At 64.9% G+C, this 19038-nt stretch overlaps 4 protein-coding genes across 7 annotated transcripts in view; 3 read left to right on the forward strand and 1 right to left on the reverse strand.

Annotated features, from left to right (window-relative positions):
- GNAT2 (G protein subunit alpha transducin 2) overlaps positions 1–4228 on the reverse strand; it is a gene marked incomplete at its 5' end in the record, with an annotated part of 7048 nt that extends 2820 nt beyond the window's left edge. The window contains 8 exons of the mRNA XM_082069343.1: positions 131–335; positions 626–779; positions 1826–1955; positions 2162–2290; positions 2613–2770; positions 2894–3035; positions 3232–3274; positions 4111–4228. Coding sequence (XP_081925469.1) covers positions 145–335; positions 626–779; positions 1826–1955; positions 2162–2290; positions 2613–2770; positions 2894–3035; positions 3232–3274; positions 4111–4228 — 1065 coding nt within the window. The 3' untranslated portion in view covers positions 131–144. The remainder of the gene's footprint in view (positions 1–130; positions 336–625; positions 780–1825; positions 1956–2161; positions 2291–2612; positions 2771–2893; positions 3036–3231; positions 3275–4110) is intronic.
- Positions 4229–6465: 2237 nt separating this feature from the next.
- AMPD2 (adenosine monophosphate deaminase 2) lies at positions 6466–13587 on the forward strand. 3 transcript variants are annotated; one of them, XM_082069205.1, is made up of 18 exons: positions 6466–6719; positions 7539–7669; positions 8030–8160; positions 8454–8522; positions 9095–9206; positions 9304–9490; positions 9697–9838; positions 9961–10050; positions 10302–10431; positions 10519–10713; positions 10899–11030; positions 11132–11295; positions 11421–11547; positions 11660–11823; positions 11999–12119; positions 12194–12367; positions 12563–12673; positions 13144–13587. In XM_082069205.1, exons 2-18 carry the CDS (start codon positions 7640–7642, stop codon positions 13357–13359), a joined length of 2295 nt encoding a protein of 764 aa, XP_081925331.1. In that variant the 5' UTR covers positions 6466–6719; positions 7539–7639; the 3' UTR covers positions 13360–13587. The 3 variants fall into 3 exon arrangements, with proteins under 3 accessions (XP_081925331.1, XP_081925329.1, XP_081925330.1); XM_082069203.1 differs by lacking the exon at positions 6466–6719 and adding an exon at positions 6810–6950; XM_082069204.1 differs by lacking the exons at positions 6466–6719; positions 8454–8522 and adding an exon at positions 6810–6950.
- Positions 13588–14256: 669 nt separating this feature from the next.
- LOC309448022 (glutathione S-transferase 2-like) lies at positions 14257–16521 on the forward strand. Its single transcript, XM_082069214.1, has 8 exons — positions 14257–14361; positions 14448–14523; positions 15221–15285; positions 15363–15444; positions 15527–15627; positions 15840–15935; positions 16012–16122; positions 16352–16521. The coding sequence occupies exons 1-8, from the start codon at positions 14326–14328 to the stop codon at positions 16445–16447; spliced, it is 663 nt and encodes a 220-aa protein (XP_081925340.1). The 5' UTR covers positions 14257–14325; the 3' UTR covers positions 16448–16521.
- A 451-nt stretch (positions 16522–16972) lies between these two features.
- Positions 16973–18983, forward strand: LOC309448021 (glutathione S-transferase Mu 1-like). Of its 2 annotated transcripts, XM_082069213.1 has the most exons (8): positions 16973–17065; positions 17541–17616; positions 17716–17780; positions 17866–17947; positions 18195–18295; positions 18414–18509; positions 18588–18698; positions 18780–18983. In XM_082069213.1, the coding sequence occupies exons 1-8, from the start codon at positions 17033–17035 to the stop codon at positions 18873–18875; spliced, it is 660 nt and encodes a 219-aa protein (XP_081925339.1). In that variant the 5' UTR covers positions 16973–17032; the 3' UTR covers positions 18876–18983. The 2 variants fall into 2 exon arrangements, with proteins under 2 accessions (XP_081925339.1, XP_081925338.1); XM_082069212.1 differs by having other exon boundaries at positions 17541–17780.
- The last annotated feature ends 55 nt before the right edge of the window (positions 18984–19038 follow it).

The following is a 19038-nucleotide window of genomic DNA, read 5'->3' on the forward strand; positions in this document are numbered from 1 at the left end:
ACGTTTGACAGCAAAACCTGGGACCCCCACATCCCACGGCCCCGTGGAGCGCGATGGAGCGGGCGCCGCCACATCCTCCTCCCCCTCCCCAGCCCTTTTTTTTGGGGTTAAAGAGCTGTTTTTGGGGTACCTGCCAACAGGCGCTCAGAAGAGGCCGCAGTCCTTGAGGTTCTCTTTGATTATGACATCCGTGACGGCGTCGAAGACGAACTTGACGTTCTGCGTGTCTGTGGCACAGGTCATGTGGCTGTAAATCTCCTTCACGTCCTTCCGCATGTTGAGATCAAGGAACTGGGTCTTGATGTAGTTTCCCGCATCTTCGAACGTGTTGGGACCTGCAGGGGTAGATGATGATCATAGAATCATAGAATGTGGCTATAGAAAGTCGCATAGGATGCGGCTGCTGAGCTGGGCAAGGACCGGGGACGGGGCTTAAGGATGTTTGTACGAGCTGAGTCTGAAATCTCCCGAGGAGGAAGAGGAGGAGGAGGAGGAGAAGGGCTGGGCGGCAGCTGCGCTTAGCCAAGTGTATTTAAACAAGCCGTTCTAGCCCATATCTACCCTTCCAAACGCCATCCCGAGGCCACATCTGGCCCCTTGAGGAGGGGAAACGACCCCCACTCACCGTCATACTCCGGGAAGCAAATGCTGAGATGGACTTTCTTGATCTTCTCCTCGAAAAGGTCCTTCTTGTTGAGGAAGAGGATGATGGACGTGGCAGCGAAGAACTTGTGGTTGCATATACTGTTGAAGAGGTGCAGGGACTCGTGCATGCGGTTCTGCAAGCAAACGGGCTCCTTAGCGTGATTGCAACCCCGCTTTGGCCATCGCGGCCCCCAAACCCCCCCTGTTCCCAACACAAGAGCTTTGGCTGGGGACGTGGCTCTGCTCCCGTCCCCCGTCCCTCCTGCCCACCCGGAAGCCCCCGTGCCGGTGCGAGCGACCCGGGCAGCGCGGTGCTCCGGTTGGTCCCTCCCGGCGTGTCCAGAAATGATGGGTTACGGTGGGGAAATTATCGGGGAAGCCTCTGAGCCCTGGGGAGGCCATCGAGCTGCTGTTCCCATCACCCTGGCCGCCCTGTCCCGCGGTGTTACCCACAGTTTGGGACAGAGCGGGGAAAAGGGAAATCTCCGCTTTTAAAGCAGCTTCTAGTTCGCTGGGGGGGCGTCCTCGGGAGGAAGAGGCTCCATCCAGCTGTTGCCAAGTCCGACCGGGGCATTTTGCTGCTGACGGAACGTGGGTCACTTTGCGTGGCGGGGGTGACGGGGACATTTTTGCCCCGTCCAGCTCCCCATTGCAGCAGCTTTTCTATTCGGCTCCAGCAGAACCTGGTGTTCGGACCCCAGAGCGTCCGTGGGACCGGGAGATGCCACCAAGGATGCTTTGCCCCCGTCCCCAAGGCTGGGAGGGAGGCAGCTGCTTCTGCTCGTCTTCACCCCTCATTTCTTCTGAGAAATGACCCGTTTTGGGGCTCTCGTGATCCTTTTCGCGGTGCCGGAGCAGCAGCGGTGCCGGCGCGTCCCTCGCGGGCTGTGCTGATGCTCTTGGCCCCGCTGCCACGTGCCGGGAGGGCAAAAACTGCCCCTTATCGCTGCTTTTCTGCCCAATTCGGGGGGCACAGCGAGGCCAGAGGTGCCTCTGGGTGATTTCCCTTCATCGAGTCCGGTTTGCGTCTTGCGCCCCAGTGTAAGCGCCACGATGTCCACAGGGGGGTCACCTCCATCCCCACCTCCCGCCCCTCTCCATCATCGGCTGGCGCAAAGTGTCCCCCCCTCCCCCCGTGACCCCCTCGGAGCAGCCGGCTCCTCTGGGACCCCCGACCCACCACTTCGTCGTCCTCCACCAGCACCATGTCGTAGGCGCTCAGCGCCCCGCAGAAGATGATGCAGGTCACCCCCTCGAAGCAGTGGATCCACTTCTTGCGCTCCGATCTCTGCCCCCCCACGTCGAACATCCTGGGGAGGGGACAAGGACGGGGCGGGGGGGGTGACACAGCTGGTCCTGCCGCCCCCCCCCGTGATGCTCCCAGTGCCGTGGCAGGGATGCAGTGACAGGGATGCAGTGACTGAGCATCCCTGGTCCAGGAGGGGTTGGTGGTGGGACCCCAAACCCCCCCACTGTTGGGGGCTGGGGGGATGGTGATGGGGGGGCACCCACCCACCTGAAATTCAGGTCTTTGACGGAGAACTTGGTCTCAATGATGCCCGTGGTCTTCACTCGGGACCGCAGCACGTCCTGCTCGTTGGGGAGGTAATCGGGGGCTGTGATCCTGTCCAGCTGGTTCAGGTAACTGGGGGGGGGACAGGAGGGGATGTCACCTGCTGCTGAGGGGCTGTCCCCACCCCCCAATGTCTTTTTGGGGACAGATGGGGGGCTGAGCTCTGCCAAACGCCGGGATTCCAAGGCAGCACCGTCCCTGGGGGAGCTGGGGGGTGCAGGGCCATTGTGGGGGTCCAATGGGGGGGTCACAGATGGGATGCAGGACAGTGGCCACAGGGTGTTCCGAGGACCAGGATTCCCAGGATTTTGCCTTGGTTGGGGAACGGCAATGAGCAGCCACGGGGGGGTCCCCCAGCTCATCCCTGTGTCCCCCCCCTGGTGACCCCACTCACTACGCAGCCGAGTCATTGAGCTGGTACTCGGCGGCGCGGTCAAAACAAGCCTGGACCCCCCCGTCCTTCCACAGCTTCTTGATGCAGTCGACCAGCTCGGGGGGCATCGTCCCCTCCTCGATGGAGTCGGCCAGGTTGAAGAGCTGCCGCCCGTCGTCCTGCGGGAGGGACCCGTTGTCACCTCTGTCCCCAGACACCCCCCTGGGGCTGGGCAGGGAGCTGGGGGGGCAGCACAGACCACGTCCCCTTGTTTTGGGGGGGCGGGGACGCCCCCGACTGACCGCGCGGGACGACTCGGCGTAGTCGATGCCCAGGGTGGACATGGCGCGGATGATGGCCAGGATGGACTGCAGGATGTTGCCGTAGATGATGGCCTTGAACTCCATGCACTCCTCGGGCGTGTAGCCGTCCTGGTGGATGATCCTGGGGGGGGGACAGTCCCTCAGCCCCAGGCTCCATCACCCCCACCCCAGCATCACCCCACCCTGGGAACCAGTGCGGTGTCACCACCAGCGTGACAAGGGGGGGGTCACCAGGGTCCTGCCACCCGCTTGTCCAAGAGCTGGGTTCATCCCGGTGCCCCCCCCTGCCAAATGTAGGTGGATTGGGCTGTACTCACTTCATCTGCTTCACAATGGTGCTCTTGCCCGACTCTCCGGCCCCTGGAAAAGGGTGGGATGTCACCTCAGTGCTGGCCAGGGCAGGACAGACCTGACACCACGGTGATGGGCACACTGGGGGGGACCGGAGCCGCGCTCCCTCCTGCTCCGCTCTCCCCGGTGCCACCGTCCCCACGCCATCTCCTGTCACCCCTTGCTCCCGGGGCTGGAGACACCTTGGGGACCCCCAGGGTCGTGGGGACCCCCAGGTGCTGGTCCCCAGGGTCCCCCCCACCCGCCAGCGGTGGCTCCGGTGCTGTAAGCGGCTTAGGGCGGCGCAGGAAGCTGCTTAGAATTAGGGTGCTAATCGCCTTGACCCCGACCCCCCCACCTGGATAACCCCCCCCCACCGGTCCCTGCCCCGCGGGGTACCAATGCGTCCCCAGGGTGTCACCCCACTGTCCCCAAGGGACTGTCCCCTCCTGCCCGACCCCAGCAGCAGGTTTGGGGGTGCTGGTGGCGGGAGCTCCCTGGCGTCTTGCTGACCTCCCGGGATGCGCCTCAGCCTGGCCCAGGTGGGACCCGGTGTCCTGGTCCCCACACTGTCCCCTTGGTACCTGCCACCCATCTGGTTGCCACCAAGAGCCGATGTCACCCCGGCTCTTCCCAAACACAACCTCGGGGACATCCAGCTGGTGGGACAAATCGCTAATGGCAGCTCATCAGGCTAACGAGGGCTGAGGAGCTGCAGGCTTGGGATGAAGAAAGGCAGAGCACGAGGCGCTGATGGGGTTGGGGACTGCTTGTCCCTGTCCCCAATCCCTGGTGGCTTTTGTCCCCAGCAGCCACGGCAGGGACAAGGTGACATCTCCCGTGTCCCCCCCGGGGACCACCCTTACCGAGCAAGAGCAACTTGACCGTCTTGGCCTCTTTATCCGCGTCCTCCTGGAGCTTCTTCTCCAGCTCCTTGGACCTCTTGGCCATCTCCTTGTCCTCGGCGCTGGCCCCGCTCCCCATGGCCGCCTCCTCTTCCTCCTCCTCGAGTGCCTCGAGCAGCTCTAGGTCCCCTGGCTCTTCCAGCTCTCCCGTGGGGTCCGGCGCGCGCACCCGGGGGCGAGCGGTGGGCGATGCGGAGAGAAAGGAGCCCCGAAAGGCGGGCGGGGGCCGGGGTGCAGCAGCAGAGCGCGGTGGGTGCTCGCGGCCCGGCTGCCCCCCGTTCTGTCCCTTAATTCCCCATGGATAACCTGTTTTTTTTGGACCCTGGGATTTGGGGACTTTTTATCTCGCCATGTGACCCAGGAAATCCAATTAGCCCAAGATGGCAAAGATTAGGGCTCAGGACACACATACATTAAAATAAAAAGAGCATCTCAGGGAGGTGGGCACGGGGCTTTATATAAGGGGGGGAAGGTGTGACAAGCCCCACCCACAGGGGACGGGACACCCCGTGTCCCCTGGGATGGCTCAGGGGGGTACACAGGTTTGGGGTCCATGGGCTGTGTCCCCCCAAGTGCTGGGTTGGAATCAGGGATGGGCTCAGCCCCCTGCTCGTGTTTGTCTGTCCCCCCCGGGAGTGCGGGGACCCCGGGTGCTGCGGGGGGGTCACAGGGGATGGTGGCACTGGGGGATTCCTCCTGTGGGGGAAAGGGAGCTAATTACCCCGGTGGGTGACGAGCCCCCCTAATCCTGCGCTGCTGGGCACCCCCCGCACCCTCCCGCTGCGTAAGCTCTTTAATGGGATCGGGTGCTCAGCCTTCCTCCCCCTCTCCTCCTCCTCCTGCCCCCCCGGGCTCAGCACCCCCTCCCCACCCCAGCTCACCAGGACCACAGGGTCCCCCACACCCCGGGTGTCCCCACCCTGTCCTGCCAGGGCTCATTTTGGGTGCAGTGGTGGCACCGTGCGGGGGGACACCCCAGCAGCCCCAGGTTGGGGTGTTGGGTCCCCTCAAAGGTGCTGTGGGTCCCCGGGATTTGGTTTTAAGGTCCCTTAAGCGCTGTACCCCACAGGGTCACTGGGGGCTTTATGTCCCCTTACTGGTTTCCCTGTGTCCCACCTGGTGTGTGTCCCCCCCAGGCTCCCCCCCGCCATCCCCGCCAGGCTTGGTGGCTTGGGGACAGTCTGTCCCTGCTGTCCCTGCGGACACAAAGCCCCTTCTGAGCCTCTAATGAACTTGGCGCTAATGAAGGGGGTCCAATTAAAATACCAACCCCCCCATTCGGTGTCACGGGGAGCGGACAGGACGGTGCTGGGAAGGGACAGGACGGTGCTGGGAGGGGACGTGGCTTCTGCTCATAGCCCAGAGCTCAGGCTGCAGGTCCCCACTGTCCCCCCCTCCCCAATGGCTGTTGTGTCCCCCCCAGCCTGGCACAGAGGTGGTGTCACCTCGCTGTCCCCTTTCCCGCTCCGTGGGACAGCGGGATGGGGACACGGGGCCCTGGCGGGGGCCATTCCCAGCGCTACGACAGCGGCTAAAAATACCCCCCCGGCTCCGGTGCCGGATCAGGGGCCTCGGCCGGACACTCGGTGGGGGGACACAGCCCGACCCCCACCCAAACGGCCCCTGTCACCGCGAGCAGCCGGCGCAGGTAGGGACATGTGGGGGCTGGGGGGACACACAAGGATGTGGCACCCGCAGACCCCCCGCAGTGGGAACAGCTGGGTCTGGCTTCTGCGGTCGGGGGGGGGTCTCCCGGATGGTGGTGACTCAGCGTTGCTGGGGGGTAGGAGGGGGTTTTGGGGGCTGGGGGGGTCGGGCCCTGTGCTGTCCCTCTGTGGGGACACCCCATTGCTGGGGGCAGTCGGTCCCCCCTTGCAGGGTCTAGTGGGGGAGGCTGGAGGGAGGGGTGAGCCCCCTTTTTTGGGGTGCAGTACCCCGTTTGCAGGCTGGATGCTCATCTCGGCGATGCCCCATTTTGGGGGGTACTCAGTCTTTTTGGGGGGGTACGGAGCTGCCGCTGGGGGGGCTGCTGTCCCCCACCTCTGATGGGGATGATGCTCATCCCGATGGGGGGTGTGGTACCTGCCTGGGGGGGGGCAATGCCTGTCCTTGGTGGGGGCACACTGCCCATCTTTGCGGGGGGCGGCACCCTGTATTTGGGGGTGACAATACATGTCTTGGCGGGGGGGCACGGTGCTCATCTTTGGGGGGGTGATACCCTCTTCTTGGAGGTGCCGCTGCCATTTGGGGGGGGTCCAATACCACCTCTCGGGGGTATGATACCCCCTCTTGGGGGGGTGATACCCTGTCTCCTGGGGGGGGCACACGGCTGCCCCCGGCGCTCCCGGCAGCCGCGCTGGGGCGAACCCCCCGCCCAGCGCCGCCGCGGGGCTGGTTGCTCCGACAACCTTCCTCCTCCTCCTCCTCCTCCTCGGCCACATCCTCCTCCCGCCCCATCCTCTTCCTCGGCCCGGCGGCTTCCGGCCGGGCCCCGCCGGGGACTTTGCTCCAGCGATCGTCACCCCGGGGAGGGAGCGGCCGCCATCGCCCGGCCCCGCCGCCCCGCTGCCGTAAGAGTCCCCCCCGGGGCCCCCCCGCCGCCATCACCGCCGGTTCCATCACCGCCGGTTCCATCACCCCCCGCCGCCATCCCCCCCGGTTCCATCACCCCCCCGCCACCGTCACCACCATCGCCGCCCCCGCCGCCACCGCTGGCCCCGGAGCCGCCATGGCCTCGGCGCCCCCCCCGGACAAGTGTCCCTTCAAGAAGCGGGGCAGCCTGCAGGCCCCCAGCCCCGCAGGTGAGCCCCCCCCCCCAAAATTACCCAAAACACAGCACCCCACGGCTGGGGTTGAGCCCCCCCCGCCCCGCAGGGTCACGCCAAACCCGGGGGGTGATGCATTGTGGGGGGGTTGGTATGCGTATGTATTTGGGGGGGGGGGAAGGTGTTTGGGGGTGTTTTGGGGTGCTGCGCCCATCCCCGTGGTGTCTGGGCTGCTCTGGGAGCTGGTGGGTGCCGGGGTGTCCCGTGTGTGCCCCCCCAGCGCGGGGCGGGGGGGCTCTGCGGCAGAGCCTGGCGCAGCGGGGGGGCGCCGGGGGGTGCTGGTGTTGGGGTGTCACCCCAGCTGGCACCGTGGTTCTGCGGCAGCGGGTGCTCGGGGGGGGCTGGTGACACCGGGAGGTTGTGACACACGGTGGGCGAGGTGGCACCCGGCTGGCACTGCTGCTGGTGCGGGGCTGCTTTGGCAATGGGGGGGGCGCACAGGACACCCCGGGTGTCACCGTGCACCGGCCATGCCCTGGGTGACACCGGTGCCACCCCTGATTAACCCCTCCCTGCCCGGGCGGGGGGTCTGGCCCCCCAGCTGAGGCTGTCGCGGTGTTGCAGAGCTGCGGGGGGGGCTGGGGTCCCGGCCCCTGCAGTCGGCGCGTTCCCTGCCCGGGCCCCCCCACTGCCTGAAGCATTTCCCCGTGGACCTGCGCACCTCCATGGACGGCAAGTACAAGGAGATCGCCGAGGTGGGTCCCGTGCGGGGGGTCTGCGGGGGGGTCTCACCTCCATCCTTCCCCCTCCCAGCCTCTCACACCCACCACCCCAAACCCTCCTTCCCCCCCGCCCTCCCAGCTCAGCTGGGGACATGGCACAGAACACCCTGGGTGTCACCGTGCGCCAAGCCCTGGGTGACACCGCTGCCACCCCTGCTCTTACTGGTGGCCCCAGTTGAACCAGCGGAGCTTGATTTCTATCCCCACTCCCCCAGGTCCATGGTGGGGTCGGGTGGTGGGTGCTGGGGGAGACCCAGAGCTACCTCCGTGGTGGGGAAACTGAGGCAGGGGGCTGAGTGCGGCCGCAGCTCGTGACGGGGCCGCTCCGCGCAGGAGCTGTTCTGCCGCTCGCTGGCCGAGAGCGAGATGCGCACGGCGCCCTACGAGTTCCCCGAGGAGAGCCCCATCGAGCAGCTGGAGGAGCGGCGCCAGCGCCTCGAGCGCCAGATCAGCCAGGACGTCAAGTAAGCCCGGGTGTGGGGGGGGGGGGCGTGTGTGTCCCCCCGCGGCCGTGGGACAGGGTCCCCGCGCGGGGACAGGCCACCCTGCCCGCGGGGGCTGTCGGTCCTTGTGCCAGCTCTGTGTTCTCTGGCTGTTGCGCTTGGTGTTTGTCGCCCGTTTTAATTTGATTTTTTTTTTCGGGTTTTTGTGTGTTTTTTGTTGTTTCCGGCATTAACGGGGTGTTTTCTCTCCCCGGTCCCTTTCTCCCCCCATCCCCTGTCCCCCCCTCGCCCCGCCGCCGCCTGCTTGTCCCCAGACTCGAGCCCGACATTTTGCTCAGAGCCAAACAGGACTTCCTGAAAATTGACAGTGCCACGGACTTACAGTGAGTGTCCGGCTCGGTGCCACCAGCCGGGGACACGGGGGGTATCAGGGACACCCCCAGCCCCGCTATGACCCGGCCTCCCCCTACCGCTCCCCCAAAAACATCCCAAAGGTCCCAACCCGGCTGCTCTCGCTGGCACTGAAGGGGTCAATGCACTCAGGGCGGGTTTGGGGGGATTGGGGTGAGCTGGGGGGGTCCCAGCCCCGCTGGTGGCTGGGGGTCCCATCCTGGCCCTGTCACCCCCTTGTCGGGGGCTCCGATGCTGCGTGTCCTCCCTCCTGTCTCCGCTTGGGAGTTGTCTCTGTCACGAGTTATTTTGTTCTCTGTCCTCCCCCCCGCCAACGTTTCGTTGTGCCCATGTGGGGCTGGGGGATGTGTCTGGGGGGGGACACAGTGCCACCGCCAACGGGGACATGGGTGGCACCCAGCTGCTCAGACCTGGTGGTGGCATCTCTGGGGACACTGTCACCCTCCTGCCACCCCGGGGCTGGGTGCTGCTGCTGCTCCCGGGGGGACACGGGGATGGGGACAGACCGTGTCACCGTCTCAGCAGCCACCGTCTGTACCCACAGGCTCTTCAAGGAGCAGAACGAGGACCTGGTGGACCATGTCCCCAAGGAGCGGGAGGCGCTGCTGGAGCGGGAGTTCCAGCGAGTCACCATCTCCGGGGAGGAGAAATGTGGGGTGAGCCCCCCCAAAGAACCCCCCGGGACCCCATGTGGGCCTTCAGGGTGTCCGCCCACACCTTGACCTTGGTTTATTTTGGTGTCCCCCTCCCCAGGTGCCTTTCACGGACCTTCTGGACGCGGCCAAGAGCGTGGTGAAGGCCTTGTTCCTGCGGGAGAAGTACATGGGCCTGTCCCTGCAGAGCTTCTGCAAAACCACCGCCCGGTTCCTGCAGGAGCTCTCGGAGAAGCCCCTGGAGACCCGCGGCTACGAGGAGGCGACCGAGACCCCCGTGGCTGCCGGTGAGCGGGACCTCATTGAACAGGCTGCCCAGGGCAGTGCTGGAGTCACCATCCCTGGAGGGTTGGACAGACGGACATGAGGTTCTCAGGACATGGGGCAGTGCCGGGGGTGGGGAACGGGTGGACTTGATGATCTTGAGGGTCTTTTCCAACCAAAATGATTCTATGACTCTACACGTGTCTCCTCGGCTGTCTCCCCGCTGCAGATGCCGCTGTGCACCCCCCCTTTGCGGAGCAGCACCCCTACGAGACGTGGGACCCCCAGACCATGCCGGCTGATCTGGGCTTTGGGCTGAAGATGGTGGACGGCGTGGTGCACGTCTACACCAAGCAGGACCCCACCGACAAGTGAGTCTGGAGGCGCAGGGGCAGCTGCTCGTGGGGGTGATGAGTTTGCTGCGTGGCGGGGGGGTCAAGGCGAGCCTGCGGGACCCTGTCCCCGCGTGTGACCCGTCTGTCCCCTCCACCAGGAGCACGGAGCTGGACCTGCCGTACCCCGACCTGCAGGAGTTCATCGCCGACATGAATTTCCTTATGGCTTTGATCATCAACGGGCCCATGTAAGGAGAAGAGTCCCACTGTGGGGGTGTCCTGGGGGGGACAGGACCTTGGGGACAGCCCAGAAGACGTGGTGGTGGCTATGACACATGGTACGGGTACAGCTCCCATGTCCGTGTGTCCATCCTTGCACAGGGAGGAGGGTCCAAGAGTCCAGAGCTGTGTCCCCTCATCCTCGTGGGCATGAGCCTTATGGGGCTGGATGTTCTCCCTCCTGTCCCCAAAACTGACCCCCCCTCCCCGCTTCGGGCAGCAAATCCTTCTGCTACCGCCGGCTGCAGTACCTGAGCTCCAAGTTCCAGATGCACGTGCTGCTCAACGAGATGAAGGAGCTGGCGGCTCAGAAGAAGGTTCCCCACCGCGACTTCTACAACATCCGCAAGGTACCCCCGGCTTGTGGTGGGGGGTCCCAGCTTGACCGGGGGGCACTTGGAGGTTCTGAGGGCTGAGCGTCGCCTCCGGCCGTGCAGGTGGACACCCACATCCACGCCTCGTCCTGCATGAACCAGAAGCATCTCCTGCGCTTCATCAAGCGGGCGATGAAGAAGCACCTGGATGAAATCGTCCATGTGGAGAAGGGGAAGGAGCAGACGCTCAAGGAGGTCTTTGAGACCATGAACCTCACCGCCTATGACCTGAGTGTGGACACGCTGGATGTCCATGCGGTACGGGGGCAGCCCTGAGTCCTGCGGATGAGCAGGACCCGCAGCTCATCTCTGGGTGGGGTGGGGGATCTTCTCCAGGGGTTGTCCCAGGGTGGGATGGGGGGTGCTGGGGGCTGTGGATAGGGATGTTGTGGTGGCTCTGGGGTGACGAGGGGTCTCGGCTCACATCTGCGTCCCCCCGCCAGGACCGCAACACCTTCCACCGCTTCGACAAGTTCAACGCCAAGTACAACCCCATCGGTGAGTCCATCCTGCGGGAGATCTTCATCAAGACAGACAACCGCATCTCGGGGAAGTACTTTGCCCACATCATCAAGGTGACCCTCCACATCTCCCTCCCTCTGATGCCCATGATGGTAATGCCACCCACGTCCCCTTTCCTGCTGGCTGAGGGGTGACACTTGCCCCTCGTCGGCAGGAGGTGATGTCCGACCTGGAGGAGAGCAAGTACCAGAACGCCGAGCTGCGGCTCTCCATCTACGGCCGCTCCCGGGACGAGTGGGACAAGCTGGCCCGCTGGGCCGTCAACCACCGTGTCCACTCCAACAACGTCCGCTGGCTCGTGCAGGTTCCCCGGCTCTTGTGAGTGACGAGGGGGGCAGATCCCCTCAACCGCAGCCGTGTCCTGAGTGGGGACACCAAGGACACCCCACTGCTGGCTGGGGTGGGGTGGGGTGGGAGCTCTGAGCGGGGTCTGTCCCCTGCAGCGATGTCTACCGGACGAAGAAGCAGTTGGCCAACTTCCAGGAGATGCTGGAGAACATCTTCCTGCCCCTCTTTGAGGCCACTGTGCACCCTGCCCAGCACCCAGAGCTGCACCTCTTCCTGGAGCACGTGAGCACCGTGGGCTGGCACGAGGGACACCGGTGACACCCACAGCCCCCAGCCTGGCCCCAGATCTCCTGCGGGGGGTGACCGTCCCACCCCGGGGTTGTTTGTGCTGCAGGTAGATGGCTTTGACAGTGTGGATGATGAATCCAAACCAGAACATCACATCTTCAACCTGGACAGCCCCTTGCCGGGCAACTGGGTGGAGGAGGACAACCCGCCCTACTCCTACTACCTGTACTACATGTACGCCAACATGACGGTGCTCAACCACCTCCGGCGGTAAGGACACCCCCGGGGACCTGCAGGCGGCCTGGCGGGGGTCAGATGGTGACGGTCACCCCCCCCGGGGACCTGCAGGCGGCCTGGCGGGGGTCAGGTGGTGGCGGTCACCCCCCCGGGGACCTGCAGGCGGCCTGGCGGGGGTCAGATGATGACGGTCACCCCCCTGTTGCAGGAAGAGAGGTTTCCACACCTTCGTCCTGCGCCCGCACTGCGGTGAGGCCGGTCCCATCCACCACCTCGTCTCGGGCTTCATGGTCTCGGAGAACATCTCCCACGGCTTGCTGCTCCGCAAGGTGAGCGGGGCCGGAGGGTGTGCGGGGGGTGTGCGTGTGTTTGGGACCCCCCCTCACCCTGCTGTCCCCCCCAGGCTCCGGTCCTGCAGTATCTCTACTACCTGGCGCAGATCGGCATCGCCATGTCCCCCCTGAGCAACAACAGCCTCTTCCTCAGCTACCACCGCAACCCCCTGCCCGAGTACCTCTCGCGGGGGCTCATGGTCTCCCTCTCCACTGATGACCCCCTCCAGTTCCACTTCACCAAGGTGAGCGGGTGTTTGGGGGCCACAGGCTGCTGTCCCCCCAAAAAAAACAGCTATGGGATGGTCACCAGCCAAGCCACAGCGATGGGACAGAGTTGGTGGTGACCAGGTGCGCTCTGGAGGATGTGGATGGTCCAGAGAGGGTGGGAGAAGCTGGGGACCCCCATGGGGGGTGCTGAGGCTGCGTGTCCCCCCCAGGAGCCGCTGATGGAGGAGTACAGCATCGCCACCCAGGTCTGGAAGCTCAGCTCCTGCGACATGTGCGAGCTGGCCCGCAACAGCGTCCTCATGAGCGGCTTCTCCCACAAGGTAACGGGGCCCCAGTTCCCACCGGGACCCCCCGCACCCCGCGGTTGGGTACTGACAGCACCCAAGGGTGCAGGGCAGCTGTGGGACCTTCTCCTTGGTCTTGGCGGCAGGGCAGTGACCATCCCTGTGCTGGGCACTGCGGAGGCCAAACCTCGAACCCTGGGCTCAGTTTTGGGCACTTCACGATAAGAAAGATCTTGAGGTGCTGGAGCGAGTTAGAGAAGGGAACGGAGCTGGGGAAGGAGGAGAAGGAGGTTGAGGTTGGGTATTGGGGAAGATTTTTGCCCAGAAAGGGCTGTGGGGCATTGGAACAGGCTGCCCAGGGCAGTGCTGGAGTCACCATCCCTGGAGATGATGGTAACGGAGATAAGGTTCTCAGGACATGGGGCAGGAACAGGGGTGGGGGAACGGGTGGACTCGATGATCTTGAGGGTCTTTTCCAACCACAGTGATGCTCTGGTTCTCCCCAGGTGAAGAGCTATTGGCTGGGCCCCCACTACCTGAAGGAGGGTCCCGAGGGCAATGACATCCGTCGCACCAACGTCCCCGACATCCGCGTCAGCTACCGCTTCGAGACGCTGTGCCAGGAGCTGACGCTCATCACGCAGGCGGTGCAGAGCGCCGAGCTGGACCCCATCCCGGAGGAGGACGCGCTCACCATCACCGCCCCCCTGCCCCCCCACTGACCCCCGGGCTCCCGTCCCCAGCGCCCCCGCTGGCGCCACCCGCGTCCCTCCAGGGCTTCGCTGCCGTCCTCCTCCTGCTACCTCCCGCCCTGGGGAGGGGACAGGGGACGGTCCCGCTGCTGTCCCCAGTGCCACCGTGGGGGTTGGGGTTTGCTGGGTTCTCTCCGTTTCTTGGTGTTTTCTTTTGTTTCGTTGGTTTGTTCTGTGTTTTTTAAACCGGTGTCTCCTGACTTGGTTGGTCCCCTCTGGGCTTGGTGGCGCTGGGACGAGGTTAGAGGAGGTGACATGGGTACAATAGGGGGGGTCCTGGCTTCACCCCCCAGGCTCAGGATGTGGTGACAGGTTGGGGGACATCGGTACTGGGCGTGGGGATGTTGTGGGGGGACATTGCCTGGGAACGTGGGTCCTGATGCTTTTTAATCGCTGGCCCCTCTCTCCGTCTGCGTTCTCCCCCTGTGGTGACATGGGGACAAGCCAAGTGGCACCATCCTCCTCATCTCCACGGGGGGAAGGCAAAGGGGCCGCGGTGACTCGTGTCCCCGTCCCCCACACTCCCAGGAGCTGTTTGTGGCCCGGATCGGGCCCCTTCCTGGTGGGACATCACCCTGTCCCTGTGTCCCCACCACCCCGCTCCTGCCCCCCCCAGTCCGGAGCGTGGCTGACGCTTCCGGGAAAACGTGATGGCGACTACAGAACCCAAAAAACTTAAAAAAGAAGCATGAAAAATAAAGTATTTAAGTACTTAAATTGAAATGTGTGTGTGTGGGGGGGGAATCGCAGCCCCAGAGGGAAACTGAGGCAGCAAGAGGGTAGTTCCCACGTATGGCTTGGATTTGGGAAAGGGGTGTGTCACCTGCGCCCGCCACGGGAGGGGAGGGGACAGGGGGAGGGGACAGGGGCGGGGACAGGGAGGGTGCTGGGGTGACCCCGTTCGCTTCCGCGTCCAGAGCCGGAGCTGGTGGCGCCATGGTGGTCACGCTGGGGTACTGGGACCTCCGTGGGGTGAGTGTGGGGGGGCAGCACCCCGCTGGGGGGGGGGGGGGTCCCACATTCGGGGGTGCTGAAGGGGGGTTGCTGTGTCCCCCCAGCTGGCCAATCCCATCCGCCTGCTGCTGGAGTACACGGGGACCCCCTACGAGGAGCGCAAGTACCGGCCGGGACCAGGTGAGAGGGGCGAGCGGGGTGTCCCCGGGGTGTCCCTGTCCCCAGGGGCGGCCCCCCGGGGTGTCCCTGTCCCCAGGGGTGTCCCCCGGGGTGTCCCTGTCCCCAGGGGTGTCCCCCGGGGTGTCCCTGTGCCCAGGGGCGGCCCCGTGTCCGTCGCCCCATTTGTGCTGCGTCAGGGGAGGTGAACCCCCCTATTTTGCAGGGGGAAGCGCAGCGTCAGGTGGTTTGTTGGGTTGTGGGGCTGGGAGGGTTAATGGGGGGTGGGAGGATTGTGTGCAATAGGTTTTGGGGGTTCTGAGTCTGGGGGGGGTTATGGGTAAGGTTGGGGGTACCAGGCTTGTAGGGGTGTAAGGGTTGGGAGGCAGCGGGGTTATGGGGGTACAGGGGTTGTTGGTGGTTATGGGGGTCACAGTGTTATTGGGGTGCAAGGCTTGTGGTTGGTGCCAGGGCCAAGGGGGTGCCAGGTTTATAGGGGTGCAAAGGTGGGGGTACCAGGATTAACGGTGTGCCTCCTCCCCCCCGCGGACCTTGTCCCCCGCTCAAAGCCCTTTACCAGCCCGCGGTGTGTCGGGGATGGGGCTGACGTGGCTGCTCCCGGGGTACAGTGGGGACCCCCCCATTGCTCACACCCCCCCACCATGAATGAGTCAAAACGGGAACCTGGGGGTGCCCCCCCTAATTTCTCCCCCCTCCCCAGCCCCTGACTTTGACCGGACCGAGTGGACCAACGAGAAGGAGAAACTGGGCCTCGATTTCCCCAACGTATGTGATGGGGGGGGAATATAGGGGAGGGGGGCATGTGGGAGCACAGGGCTGACCCCCCATGACACCCCCTCCAGCTGCCCTATCTCATCGATGGGAACACCAAGCTGACGCAGAGCAACGCCATCCTGCGCTACATCGCCCGCAAGCACAAGATGTGTGAGTGCTGGGGGGACACGGGGGGGCACAGCGCCGAGGGGGTGTCCCCGGGGGGGCTGATGTCCCTGTTGTCCCCCCGCAGGTGGTGAGACCGAGGAGGAGTGGCAGCAGGTGGACCTGCTGGAGAACCAGATCATGGATTTACGGATGTCCTTCATACTGCTCTGCTACAGCCCCGACTTCGTGAGTACCCCGGGTGGGGCACGTGGGGGCCGAGCCCCCCCACCCCAAGGGTGGCGTCCCCAACCCTGCTGGGGACATGAGGACAAGGGGGGTGAAGCCACAACCAGCGCGGGGTGTGCGCTGGGGTGCCCCCCTTGCCTGGGTGGTGCCCCTGGGGTGCTGGGTTGTTTTTACTGGGGGGAGCAGCCCCCAACCCAGCTGTGCCCCCCCAGGAGAAGCTGAAGCCGGGCTACCTGGAGCAGCTGCCGGCGAAGCTGCAGAAGCTGTCGCAGTACCTGGGCTCCCGGCAATGGTTTGTGGGAGACAAGGTAGGTTGGGGGGTGCTGGGGGTTTTTGGGGGGTATCCCAGTGGGGACCGACCCCCCCGTGTTGTGTCCCCTCCAGATCACCTTTGTGGATTTTGTGGCGTACGACGTGCTGGACCAGCAGCGCATGTTTGTCCCCGACTGTCCTGAGCTGCAGGGGAACCTGGGCCGGTTCCTGCAGCGCTTCGAGGTGAGTGGGGACATGTTGGGGACACCCTGTTGTCACCCACCCCGTCCCCGACACCCCAGTGTCCCTGTCCTGGCCATCCCTGTGTCCCCATCCTTGAATCCCCAGTGTCTCCATCCCCAAGACCCCTGTGTCCCCATCCCTACTCCCAGCACCCCAATGTCTCTGTCCCCATCCCTGACACCCCGGTGTCCCTGTCCCTGACACCCCGGTGTCCCTGTTCCCCCCACAGGCGCTGGAGAAGATCTCCGCCTACATGCGCTCGGGGCGCTTCATTAGAACCCCCGTTTACTGGCCCACGGCGCATTGGGGCAACACCAAGGAGTAAATGGGGGTGCCCCCCCTGTTTCGCCCCCAGCCTCTCCCCTGCAGAATAAACCTGGGGGCTGCCCCTTGTCTGGCTGCTGTGTGGAGTGCATTGAGCTACCGTGGGATGCAGGGGAGGGTGGGGGCCATGGGGACCCCTCATTTTTGGGGGAGTGCCTCTTGAAAAGGTAACGGGGCGGGGGGGGGTATTGGACCCTCCTGCACCCCAGAAGGGGGGAAGCCATTCACTCCACGACCCCCCCAAAGAAACGGCATCCATCACCGCCCCATGTAGACTGCGGGGTCCAAGGGGGGGCCCAGGATAGTGAGACTCTGGGAGGGCAGAAAGGGTGTCCCCCATGGAGCTGGGGGGGGGGGGTGGTAACAGAAACACTGGGGGTTGTGGGGTCCCCCCATGCAGCTGGGGGGCTGCAGAGCCCCCAGAATAAGGGGAACCCCCGTACGCACTGTGGGGTCCAAACGATGCCCCCCCAGACCCGTGTCGCTTTAAGACCCCCCTAAGCCCCGCCCCCGGGAAAGGGCGGGGCCGCCGCCGGCGCGGGATGTCACGTGGAGGGAGGCGTGGCACAGATCGGCTCTCGCGACCATGGCGGTTTTGGGCTATTGGGACATTCGCGGCGTGAGTCGGGGGGGCTGTACCCCTCCCCCCCCCCCCCCGCGGGGATCCTCTGCTGGGGGCAGCGGCCTGACCCCCCACAGAGCCCCCGCCCCCCTTCCTGGGCATCCCGCTCGTCTTGGGGGGGTCCCGGGGGGTTTTCCCGGCGCTGGGCGGGGGAGTCCCCATGCACATGGAGGGAGGGTCGTGGGGATCTCCGTGGTCTTGGGGGGGGGATGTGGGGGTCCCCCGTGCATGTGGAGGGGCCCGTGGGGTTCTCCTGGCTCTTGGGGGGGAACTACGGGGGTCCAAATGTCCGGGGTCGGGGGGCTATGGGGGTACCTGCACGTGTTTGGGGGCGGGGCTTTGCCTTTTGAGGGCACTCTCTGGGTTGTAGGGTCCCCCGTGCCTGCGCGGGGGCGTGGCTGGGGACATTGGGGGGCATGGTGGGAGGGTGGGTGTATTTTGGGGGGGGTCTCACTGGCCCCTGCCGCCCCAGCTCGCCCACGCCATCCGCCTGCTCCTGGAGTACACAGAGACACCCTACGAGGACAAGCTCTACAGCTGCGGGGAAGGTGAGGGGGGGCAGGGGGGCCCCCGTGTCATCCTTGAGCTTTCCGGCTTTTGGGGGTGCACACGCCGTCGCCCAACACTCCCCCCTCTTCTCCTTCCAGCTCCCGACTACGACAAGAGCCAATGGATCAACGAGAAGGAGAAGCTGGGGCTGGACTTCCCCAACGTAGGTGGTCTCCAGGCTGGGGGGGTGTGGGGGTGCCCCGGTGTCCCCATACCCCAGTGTCCCCACGCCTTGATGTCCCCTCCAGCTCCCGTATTTCATCGATGGGAACACCAAGCTGACGCAGAGCAACGCCATCCTGCGCTACATCGCCCGCAAGCACAAGATGTGTGAGAGCTGCGGAAGCTTGGCCTTGGGCTTGGGCTGGGCTGGGCTTGGGCTTGGAGTAGGGTTGGGTGGGGCTTAGATTTGCGGTTGGTTTCCGTTTGGATTTGGGCTGGGCTTGGAGTTACTTGGCCTTGGATTGGGAGCAGAGTTGGAGTAGGGTTGCGGTCAGGGTTAGGCTGGGTCTGGCTTAGGCCGGGTCGGGGTTAGGCTGTGTTTTGGGGTGGCCCCCAGCAGCACTGTCCCCCGCAGGCGGTGAGACGGAGGAGGAGATGCTGCGTGTGGACATGCTGGAGAACCAGATCATGGATTTCCGCATGAGCCTGGTCATGGTCTGCTACAACCCCGACTTTGTGAGTGTCCCCGTGCCACGGGCCCCCCTGCCGCGTCGGGGACCCCTGTGGGGACCGTGCTGTCCCCGGGGGTGAGGGGACCAGGGTGCCCACCCCACTCTTCCCGTCTCTCCTGCAGGAGAAGCTCAAGCCGGGTTACCTGGAGCAGCTCCCAGGGAAGCTGAAGCTTTTCTCCAACTTCTTGGGGGACAGAAAGTGGTTTGCGGGGGAGAAGGTACAAGTGGGACCTGGTGAGGGGCTTGGGGGGGCAGGGAGGGGGTTTGTCCTCACCGTGTCCCCCCCGTGTCCCCAGCTCACCTTCGTGGACTTCCTCATGTTTGATGTGCTGGAGCAGAACCGCATCTTCGAGCCCAAGTGCCTGGAGCCCTTCAAGAACCTCAAGGACTTCATGGAGCGCTTTGGGGTGAGCTGGACCCCTCCACCCTGGTCCCTGGGCGGGGGGACAGGGTGGGACAGGTCCCTGACACCCCCTTTGCCCCCCCAGGCTCTGGAGAAGGTGGCCGCATACATGAAGTCCAGCCGGTTCCAGAAGATGCCCATCAACAACAAGATGGCCAAGTGGGGCAACAAGAAGGAGTAGGGGGGGGGCACTGACCTGACCCCCCCGGCACCCCCCATCACGGGGTGGGGGGGCACCACCCACATACAGCCCCCAATACAATAAAGTACTTTAGATGTGGAACCCTGACCCCCCCTCCTGAGTGCTGTGTGCTCCCCTGGACCCCCCTGGCTTGGCCAGATTT

This window comes from Streptopelia decaocto (assembly GCF_964273445.1).
Source record: "Streptopelia decaocto genome assembly, chromosome: 19".
Classification (NCBI taxonomy): domain Eukaryota; kingdom Metazoa; phylum Chordata; class Aves; order Columbiformes; family Columbidae; genus Streptopelia; species Streptopelia decaocto.